This window comes from Trematomus bernacchii, unplaced genomic scaffold (assembly GCF_902827165.1).
Source record: "Trematomus bernacchii unplaced genomic scaffold, fTreBer1.1, whole genome shotgun sequence".
Taxonomy (NCBI): domain Eukaryota; kingdom Metazoa; phylum Chordata; class Actinopteri; order Perciformes; family Nototheniidae; genus Trematomus; species Trematomus bernacchii.
Genome location: NW_022987720.1, coordinates 15,540,884 through 15,552,256, shown reverse-complemented (window position 1 = coordinate 15,552,256; position 11,373 = coordinate 15,540,884). Strand labels below are relative to the sequence as shown.

At 39.7% G+C, this 11,373-nt stretch overlaps 1 protein-coding gene across 1 annotated transcript; it reads right to left on the bottom strand.

Annotated features, from left to right (window-relative positions):
- On the bottom strand, positions 1-10,171 carry ppp1caa (protein phosphatase 1, catalytic subunit, alpha isozyme a). The gene is made up of 8 exons (XM_034142542.1): positions 9,972-10,171; positions 9,574-9,691; positions 5,347-5,478; positions 4,881-5,111; positions 4,683-4,787; positions 4,017-4,240; positions 3,533-3,667; positions 1-3,255 (listed from the first exon to the last, which is right to left on the bottom strand). Exons 2-8 carry the CDS (start codon positions 9,626-9,628, stop codon positions 3,139-3,141), a joined length of 999 nt encoding a protein of 332 aa, XP_033998433.1. The 5' UTR covers positions 9,629-9,691; positions 9,972-10,171; the 3' UTR covers positions 1-3,138.
- Between the last annotated feature and the right edge of the window lie 1,202 nt (positions 10,172-11,373).

Below are 11,373 nucleotides of genomic sequence, written 5' to 3'. Positions count from 1 at the left end.
CAAATTCTATGTTTTATTTTTACCTTGTAACAGAGACAACTTGTGATTTATTTGGAAACAAATTTAATACAAATAAAAAATACTGTTAATTTCTATTGTTTCTTTCCCTAATTATAATAATCTAATCATTTCATATCTACCTAGCAACAGTGCATGGTGCAAAACATCCCTGATTGATTAAAAAAATCCTACACTAATAAGCTTGCGGTATTTAGCATTGAATTAAAATTAATGAACGAAAAAGTAGTTAAAGACCAGATAATTTTGTGAAAATACCAACATTAAACATAGAGTAACAATGCTTTAAGCAGAGGTTTGTACAGCTTTGAAAATGGGAATGATAGTGGCCTTTTTTGGACCATTTTTTCAGAAGACTGAAATGTACAATTCAATAATGTTTCACTATTTTCTCTTAAAGGAGTCCCCTCATTGTTGAAGACACAATCTCTCCATTGGAGACGTTCTCCACAACATTATAACACCCATGCCTTCATTTCCTATTAACCTAAAATATTTTACCATCAGACATTTCTGTACATTTTCAGATCCTTTAGACAATCATATCAACTGTATTTACAAAAGGCGGGCCTGTATTATTAACAAATCAAAATGACCTTTAAACTAACAAATCACTGTGAACATTGTTCCCTAATGGACTCATCACCACGCCACAGTTGGGCTCAACTTATTTAAATTGAACATAAACGACAAGTCATCTGACTGGTAAATATGACTATGTTATTACTTACTATTTGAATAAAAAACAAGATTTCCTCATACCATTAATTTTATTTTAAATTTCACTTCCTGAGTTGGTCTTACTGTATGGGGCAGGCAGACAGCTGAAAAACAGCTTCCCCACCCTCTGCTTGAGTATGTGTGTATGCCTTGCACTCAACTTGACAATATTTACTGCCCCTGCAATCTGGAACGCTGCTGTGGCATGTGCTCATATTTGGACAGAGGGCTGAGGAATGAGGACAGACAGCAGACAAATAAAACCAGACACACTAAATATGTAATGGAGGAAAACTGTGTTTGGGTCATTATAAATGGGCAGTGAGACACCCTGAAACACTGTATAAATTAATATTTTCACCAGTTGCAACAGCCAGCGCTGAACTATGGAATGCTTTCACTGGGGACACCCTGTATGCCAACTTAATGCACAGAAAAAGGAAAGCAAAATGGCCTGTTTATGGCATTATTCTGTACAGGACAGAATGTATTTTAAAAGCCTGTTTCAATAAGCAAAAATGTATTTTTGAGTCTGAATTTAGGTAGGTTGGCTGCGTTGTTTGGGGGTGACAGTTGTCACAGTGTCCACTTTGATTCATTTTTAAAGTTTTAAATTTATTATATGGCTCTTTATGCTTTTTCCAACAACAAGCTGCAAAAAGAAAGCAACTCAAAGATGATGACTGCCGTCACAAGCAATGCAAGCACTTCCATATTATCGCAAAAAATGTTCACAAAGCACAATCTAATAAGCATTGAAAATGATTTACTAATGCATGTACAGTGGTAGCTGTTCTCCTGGTTATTACCTGATGTTGCAGCCAAAAATGTAATCTAGATTTATTTTGGATTTTCTGTATATTATTGCTTTGGGAACTTTAATAGTGAAACAATTACTTAATATTATTCCCTATTAAGTTTAAAGGGTCATCTGCAACCCTTTTTAGAAATAAAAAGTATAATAGTTCCGTCTAAACTCTGCTGCCTTCAGGGCTTATGTTCCCAGTTCTAGCCTCATTCAGTGGGTTCAAATAAAAAGAAACCCACTCTTTATTTTTACGATGGTCTTCTTGACTAGAGCACTTGGACTGGAAAGTCAGAGCAATGATTCACCATCTCCTCTCCCTGTGATTATGGGGAGGACCTTCCATCCACTTTCAGCTCAGGTATCTTGAGTATGCCGTTGTAAAAGTTAAATACGGCTTAAAAGCCAGATAATATCAACTTCCAAGTCCTCCCGCTGAAGATCATTAATCACTTGTTCTTCATAATCATAGTCAAGATTCTAGTCAAAAGTCCTGTGATAAAAACAGGCAACATCTGGTTCTAAGACCACCTTTGGGCTGTTCGGTCCTACATCTTTGAGTAGATTACACTAAAGAACCATGTGAAATTACCCTTTGTTTTAACTATAAACTAAACCGGACCAAAATGATACTTTTCAGTGTCTATATTTGAGTGGGTCCGATTCATAAGACATCTCTTTAAGCTGCTGTATTGCCAGATTAAGCTACCACACTCAATGACAAGCGCAGCCACTATGCTTGATGGCAAAGGTTGCTGACAAACACGAAAGCAATGGCAAACAGAGTGAGCAGCGTGATGGCATAATTCAAATAAATGGTTATTTTATTCATCTTGTAATTTCAGTGAACTAAAAACAAGAAAAAAAGAAAGAAATCAACCATGTAGGTTTCATGTATCTACAAAAAAGAAATTAAAGAAGCAAAACTATTTCACATCCATGTCTGCGTTCTCAAATCATTGGTTTTCAAAAAAAGGGAAGAGAAGAAAAAAAAGTATTATTTTATGTGAATCCATTTCATTCAAGGGTTCACCTGCACATATGTCCACCTGTGCACCCAGTGTGTGGTATGTGCCGTTACCATTTGACTGTGCAACTTGATCCCCCCCCACCCATCACACAGACATACACAAACTTCTGAAACAGGATGTACAAAAGCTTGTGTTTAGCATTAAACAGTGCAGGGCCTTAACATAAACAGCTAAGGCTCCTCTTTCTCTTTTCCCCCTTCCTTCCTCCACTGCCCCCAGGTTTGAATATACATCACAGAGCGGGAAGAAGAACCCAGCTCTACAAAATGACAAGGAAAAATGAACAGAGGAATAAGAGGAAGAAAGAAAAAACCATACATACAGAATACAGCATTTCCCTCTGTATCATTCTCACTTTTTTTGATTACACACTCACACAAAAAAGTGCACGCAAACAGCCAAACCAACAGTTTGTTTTAGAGAGAAAAAACATGATTGAACCCTGGACACTTGTCTGCTTTGTTGCCGTTTGGTGACGAGGGAGAACAAGTTTGGGAGGTAGAGGAAAGAAGAGTTGGGTAGACAGCAGGGGTGGCAGGTTGAGGGAGGGGGATCCAGCGGCTGTTATTTCTTGGCCTTGGCAGCCTTGGCTGAATTTCGCGGCGGGGTGACCGGTCTCCCAGATCCCATTCCTCCTCCTCCGCCATAAGGATACAATTTCTTATCTGCTGGCTTCAGAATCTGTGAGAGAGACAGAGGAACTCTTATTTAGTTTGACGGACATAAACAGTAACTTCTGGAATGAAAAACCAAATTGACATTTTTTTGTATAGGTCAACTTAAAGCAAAGAAAACTACGATCAAACATAACAAAAAGGAAATGCTACACATTCATTACAACTAATTAATGATCCATTGTGAACAATTGTTGTTGGTAAACAAAATACATGCAGATGGCAAATTTGTTTTATTACAAAATTAGAAAAACAAAAACAAACAAAGGTTCTGCTTTACACACCTGGAAGGAGCACATGAGTGTTTCATCCACACTCATCATGGCGCCGGCATTGTCAAACTCTCCACAGTAGTTGGGAGCCGAGAATAAGGTGACGAGCTGCCTCTTTGCGAAAAACTCATAACCATCTTCTACCACCTGAGGAAGAAAAGGAACAGTCAAAAAAGAAGCAAGAACATCAACAGGTCAGTCGGTAGCTCGCTTGTTGGCACCGTGTCGTACGGTTGGTTGAGTGAAACAACACAGTCAGATTTCAACTAAACAGGAACACTAGAAGTTACACTACTTCTGGTTGACACGGAAGGTCGTTAAGAATATTACATATTGGCATTAAAGTATTTTTTTAAGTGAAATAAGTTCACTAGCATTTTTTTAATTGAATATAAAATCCTAACAAAAAGACAAACTACTATTGGAAAAGAATAAGAGACGAATAATCGTAAAGCTTCAGTTGGTAGGGGCATAAAGCCCACTGACTAAACATTACCTGATGCGCCCTGCATATTAGGTCCATGTCATGTTTGTGCAAAAATTTGGCCACCACATCCGCTCCAAATGTGAAGGAGACGCCGCGGTCGTTTTCACCCCAGCCAAGCACATCTTTGTCTGGATCGGCCCACAGCAGGTCACACAACAGACCCTGGTCCGGCACGTCTGTGGGTCGCATTACTCTGCGGATCTGCTCCATAGACTGGAGGTCAGGAGAGAGGCCTGCAGAGAAATCATACACATATCTAGTTCTTATCTTCTGATGGGCAAGGGTCCTTACAGCTAAAGGAGTAGAGTAAGATTCAAGCACTTTTTCAAGCATGTTCAAGGAACCTAAAACAAAACATTTAAAGATTCTCAACCTTTGTAAGCAAGTCTAAATTGTATTGACAAAATATTTTATACCCATAGCAATCTATCTAAAATACTTCAGCTGTTTGTTCGGATGATATGTATTTAATGCTCATTTAGCTTCGGTCCGCCATGTGTCCGGTGTGAGAGATTATGTTGAAAATCACGCATTTTCAAGGAGCATTTTTGAGTTCAAGCATATTTCTAACTTTCAAAACTTAACAGTCAAAATGAAGCATCTTCCAAACTTTCAAGACTGACAAACCCTGAGTGTGTATCACCTAATCCTCATAACATCTTATTTAACACTTACCTCCATGACAGCAGAAGATTTTCTCATCTACAATGGCCGCCACAGGTAAACAGTTGAAGCAGTCTGTGAAGGTCTTCCACAGCTTAATGTTATACCGTCGCTTACCTACCAGCAAAAGAGGAAATATGAGACATAAGTGCACCAGCCAAGAGAGCAGATTTGACATTTATCCTGTTAACAAAGGTACTCTGCACTTACACTCGTCATAAAAGCCGTAGATACGATTAATAGAGGCGCATTCATGGTTTCCACGCAGAAGGAAAAAGTTCTCTGGATATTTGATCTTGTAGGCTAGAAGCAGGCAGATGGTCTCCAGTGACTGCTTCCCTCTGTCTACGTAGTCTCCAAGGAACAGGTAGTTGCTTTCTGGGGGGAAGCCTCCATATTCAAACAGCCGGAGCAGATCATAGTACTGGCCATGGACATCGCCTGCAGAGGGCAGCAGAGGAGTGCAATGTTAACACCATTCTCACACTGCTACTGGGTGAGGCTGGTGAGTAACAACACAACTGGCATTTACAGATGAGCAAACTGTCAAGTTAATCAAGAACAAAACATCAGGTGATTTTCTCTGCATTAGTCAGTCTGCAGTGAAACTAATATGGTATTTCACATTTGGTTTGATACATTTTGAAAGCTTATTGACAACTACATTAAAGCTCACCGCAGATTTTGAGGGGCGCCTCTAGTTCGAGCAGGATTGGCTGGCTCAAGAAGATTTCACGGGACTTCAGGCAAAGGCCACGGATCTCACCCTCTGTCAGCTGGACATTCTTCCCTGGTCGAGAGCCCTTGACTGAAAAAAAGGTGAAGATAAAAGATGTTTTATGGGAGATATAGTCAAAACAAAAAGACACTGCCAGAGTCAGAGCTGTAAAAAAGTCTGAATGGAGAAGGACACAAGGAGTAAGCAATGAAACATGAGCCTCTGAGACTGAGAACCAGACTGGAAGTAAAGAACTCACAACAACCAAATGCAGGAAAATGTTAGTCGAGTCTTACAGCCACATATGCAGTTAATTACACTATTTAATGGTTATTGTGTATGATTTACTCCTCATTTTTTAAATCGTTATTTACTATCAGAAGTTACACTTTTAATCTAGCCACAACACAGCAAGATGGTTATGTGCAGGATGCAGAGATGCAGCATCTGAGAAACCCTGGTCAGTGGAAACTTGCCTGACGTTGTCAGCCTCAAAGGCACGTCTTTCTGCTTATGTAGCAGTTTAAAGCCAAGCTAGGAGGAAGACGAGAAACCCACATCCCCTTTAGCTGATGTAGCAAAGACATTTCAAACACGTAACTGGGGCCCTCTTAATATGCACTGTTAAGAACGACACATTGTTATGACACTGTAAAACAGATACAGTTCAATTAGATTTAATTAAAATGTCTATCATGTAATGTTGAATATTATTTTCTGTTTTTGGCACTCAACTACTTTCACTGATACTATCTGACAAATTCACAAGGCTTGTCAAGTCTGTAATGGTCATATTTTTTACACTTATTACACACTCTGAAAGGAGCCAAACCCAAGATAAAGACTCCGACAAGGAACCAAGTTTATTTTATAGACAACTTGTTTAAAATTACACACTTAATGGCTTCTAAAGATAAGAGCAAAGTAAAAGACAGCAACTGAAGAGAGAGGAGTTGGTAGGCTTACAGGCATTCTTAAATTATTCATTGAAGTATCACCAGCGCTAATAATTTAGATCAAAACATTTGCACATTGACAGGCCCACTGTGGGGTGCGTACGTGACGTCATGCGACTGTATCTCAGCGACTGCGTGTACACTCTGGCCTTATGCAAGACTGGTGGAGTTTGGAATCTGGTTTGTTTGCATCTCTGGCAGAATTATATCACACCCTCATTTCCTACATGTGCTTCTTTATGCCAAAGTAAATCCCAACACAAGCTGTACAACCGAATAATGGCCACTCTGTTTCCCACCCAACAAATTGCTCACAGAACAGGTAATGTATGTACAGTGGAGACAGACTTGCCTCCAACTGTCTTAGTGACAATTATTAATATAATGCTGGGTGTGAACAGAGCTCTCAATAAAGTTTCAGAGTTGTCAGGTGGATAAACAGACATTGCTTGAGACCTGCTTCGAAATAAAGTAACTCATGGTAGTTCTCTCACTTCTCTTAAACTACATATGAACAATTTAGAAGTCAAACTTTCAAAACGTTCTGCATTTTAACACTATAAACAGTATCACAGTTTGGATCACAAAATATGACTGTAAAGTGAACATTTGGTTTTAAAATACAGATTACGTTTTTTGTCCATGTTACAAACCATGAACATATCACACGTCTATCACTTTGGGTTTACTTGTAACAATAATTCACATGTAGTTATAATAAAACTGAAAAACACTTGCAAAGGGAAAGTGAGAGTATTCATTTTGTACAAATGGTTGTGAAATAATCGCACTTCCCTGGAATGGGAACTGAAAGTAAGTCTGAAAGTCCCTTAACAGTGAAAAGTAGGTATAAATAATACTGCAGTACTGCTTGTCACTTAAACCTGGATTACAGAAGGCTAAGCCCTGACAGAGCTTACTCCAAAGTTAGCCACATAGCCAGTGGGCAACAGCGAGCTTACCAAGAGGGATACAGACAAAAGGCTTTCCACTACGCTGATCAGGGGGCAGGAAACAAAGAGCTGGACCAGCACAACAGAAAAGCCATTGGGGTTCCGGGATTGCTGGAATCAACAGTTGGTTTGGTCCAGCACTCCTGACTCAGTGCTGGACGTTCTGGCTGAGCTTATGTGATGTCACGCTCTCCAGACAAGCTATGAGCAACATACACTCCCAGAGTTCACTTAGCTTTAGATATACGCATGTAATCCAATTGAAACAATCATTATCCAAACAAGTTTAATTGGGTTGGTCTCAAAAAACAGTCAGCAAGCACGAAGAAAGTAACTTGTTCACCACAGAGGCTGAGATAGTGTGGGATATAATTTATCAGTCTTTTAATGCAGCGAGGCAATTATTCTTCACTAGTCTCGAACAGAGCGGCAAACACAATAGTATTTTTTTCTGGCGAGTGGTTATTCTCAGCAATAAAACCACAAATGCTGACAATAAGGGTCAAGTGAGTTACATAACAGGATAAAAAAATACTGCCACTATCAGGCTTGTTTGTGTTCCCCTGTGCTTGGCAGACAACCTTATCAAAGCCAAAGCATAATAATCCATGTACAAAACAGAGCATAACAGACAGGGTCCACAGTCAAAGTCAAACTCCCAGGAGGTACTATGACTGCACATGCAGATTTGACAATAATCCCAATCACATACACCAGCTTGCCTTAGACTGGTTGCGAGGGGACTATAAGAAGGTAAATAAACAAAGGGCTAAGGTCAAATGTATTTACAGCCTCAGAAACACTTCAGTGCCCAACATCCAAATAAAAAAAATTGTCTTTTGATAGATGGAATGTGAATCAAATGTTCTTAGGTCACAAGTCTCCTAAATATGATGTTGTTCCTGTGAAACAGTCACACAAAGAAGTCTGGATACCAACTTCCACACCCAGTGAAAAGGTCAACTACAGAGGTCACGACCTTATTTCGTGTTCTTTTTATATGAACTGTACAGTTGGGTCAGAAGAGATTTATGCTTCTGTTTGATGTCCACGGGGCTCCTGTTACACAACCATCATGTGAAGATAAAGACAGCCCTGTTTCCCTCACACACAAGCAACTCCAAGCATAACAAATCTGTTTACACACATTGCATACAGTGAGCATGCAATGGAGCAATGGCTCATGTCAGTTTGTAGAGCCAATACGGATTACAAATCACTCCATATAAAGTACATTTTGTGCAAAAGCATTCTAGAGAAGACTTTTTTACAACTTGTAAGAATGTCTTTTAGAGCTATCCTGATATATGCCCTCAGAAATAATTGTTTGTACAAAGTATTTTGAGTATGGATCACAAAGGTAGAAAATAACTGATGCAGGCAGTACATATATTGCTTCAAAAACATAATAAAGTAGAATAGAAGGCCGAACAGCAGTTTCTCTCAGTAGTGTGAGCATGTCCCAATCAAAGCATCTTTGTTTGTACACCTCATTAACAAATCACTCTAGGGAAGGTTGACTGCAAATTGATATCAGAGCCTCAACTACAAAACAGAAAGCACAACAAAAGTGCACCCATGTAACTGAGAAGCTCTGGTGGGAAAAGGGGATACAAATGTTTGAAGAAAACTATGATTACAAGAGTTTTCCTACAGTAAGCACAAGTTGTGTACATTAATACACAAGTCAATGTATTAATGTGAATGAAAACAATAACAAATCTAACAAATTGTAGTTATTCCCATGCCACCATGTTGCAAATCATCCAACCTACAACAGTGATTCTATAATTATAAACTGAAATACAAGTAAGAGATAATCTCCTCCTAACAGGAAATGCATTCATAATAATAAAATCCTACGGTATGAGTAGTGTCATTTGATAAAATATGTTAAGTTTCTCTTTTTTCGTGCCATTTACTTCTGGAACGTCACCCATTTCGACTTGATTTTCATACAACACAGTAACATGCATTCTTATGAAAACAGAAATGGGAAACCATAATATAAAAAAAGCCTTCTCCAATCAAATACCGCAACTAAGGTTTAATGACAAGAGTTCTTAGGGTGGATTTGGCTACAATCCTTGGTTCTATCCAAATGCAACCATCGAGCCTGAGAGCATAGCAATCTCAAGTAGGCTACTACACCATACTGTGGCTACCTTTAACTTTAGCCGACTTAACTGCTATATAAAATACACATCTCTCTACCATCAAGATATACATTATATAAAATAAGTATACCACTGCATTGTAGGTTTATTTCTCCTCACCTTCCAAGAGACGCTGAATTATAGAGTCGATGTTTAATTTGTCCGGCTCCGCCATTTTCTTTATTTTCTGACGTTCTCGGGCAGTCAAGACCTTGGTTTTCCGTGTTGCACCCTAGATCTTAAGAACAAACAGAAAAAGAGACGGACACTGACAGTTAATGTTAATATTCGTTTTGAATCAAATCTGTGAATCAATGAAGACCTCGTACTCAACATGTAAGCAATGTTAGCAGACTAAAAATGATGAATGAGCCTACGCGAGCTTTAGCTAAGCAAGCTAGCTAGCTAGCTAGCTACTAGCCAAGTAACATAAGCTAACGATACACATATACACCAACGGCTAGTTAGCTAACGTTAGCTATGTAACATAGCTACAAACAGATACAATGTCCCCGAACCTTTTCACTCGGTTTGACAATAATCCTCCCTGGGGTGAATTACAGGTAAATATTTATCCTCCGAGAACAATCTTGGCCCCTTTCCTTGGGTTTGTCCGGGTTCCTTCCCTCTTCCCCCAGGAACTTTGAGAGAGGGCCGTGTCCACCAAAGTGTCTACGGTAACGTAGGAGGCTGAATCCAGCTCTTCATACGTTTCTAAGAAGATGATTGGTTCATCCAATTTAAAACCCACATTGTCGCATTTGATTGGACGGCTGCTGGGTCTTTCACCTAACCCCCACCTCCTTGTAACAGCATCAATGGAGACTCTAAAGAGAGAGGTCCAAGTGCGCCCTCAAGTGTTGAGAAATGAAATAGTATTTGACCAGAAGAAGTATTACCAGGGGCGTTGCCTGGACCTGAAAACATTCGGGGCTTAGCCCACAGTGGCGGCGGCACTACAGTGGCATTTTTTACTGCAACACTCCCCACACGCACACACACAGTACACCCGCGACTGTTACAATGAAGGCTCGATAATCAGCTCACGGCATATAGGCAGGGGTAAAGTGGTATTTTTTATGAGTGGGGGGCTCACCTCCTCTAGGGGGGTCCGGGGGGATGCTCCCCCGGGAAGATTTTTTTTTAAATATTGAAGTTAAATGCATCAATCTGGTGCACTTTGAGAGCAAAATGAAGAGATCTATGGATACCTCTCTCAACACCCATATAAAGCAGAACTGTAAACAGATGTACTTTTTCTTTATGGATATTTTACTAATCACTCCCTTTTTAAACTCTATTCTTGTTTTACTGCCATATAGTATTTCATAACTGTTTTTCCTTTATTCTCTTTTTTTTAATAACTATAATGATCATATGAAGGTGTGCCGCGGAAATAATATTTTGAATAATTTGTGACCAAACCGTTTGAGACCCACTGAGATAACTTAGACTAAAGTTAACTATCTAAACACTCAGAGAGTCCTTTAGCTCACCTGAGTCTCTCAGTCTGAGAGGAGAGGACTCTCCTCCAGCTTGTTGTGGAACAAACAGCTCCTTATGTCCGTTAGTGCAGCTAGCTAACCAGATGCTAACAACACGGTCCATGCTGGCACCTCCCTCCCTCCCTCCCCCTCTCTCCCTCTCTCCCCCTCTCTCTCTCTCTCTATCACACTAAATGCGCTATTGCCACACACACACACAGAGCCGAGCTTGAATGACACAAGCACACGTTTTTTCCATGCAACTCTCTGATTGGTCTGGTGTCATGCCTCTGTTGCATTCACTGAACACGGGAAATTACAGTGCTGCCGTCCTCTCGTGTCATGATGAGGTTCACGTAAAGCACGGTTAATGTATTATATTATTGAGGTAGAATTGTCCGGGGCTACAGAAAAAACATTCGGGGCTAAAGCCCCG

Bases quoted from the DNA above. Each gene is read 5' to 3' on its own strand.
- ppp1caa (XM_034142542.1), bottom strand. From the start codon at position 9,628: ATGGCGGAGCCGGACAAATTAAACATCGACTCTATAATTCAGCGTCTC. The intron at 5,479-9,573 runs GTGAGGAGAAAT...CCTTTTTTTCAG, and splicing joins AATTCAGCGTCTCTTGGAAG to TCAAGGGCTCTCGACCAGGG. The intron at 4,241-4,682 runs GTAAGTGTTAAA...ATTTCTCTGCAG, and splicing joins AATCTTCTGCTGTCATGGAG to GCCTCTCTCCTGACCTCCAG.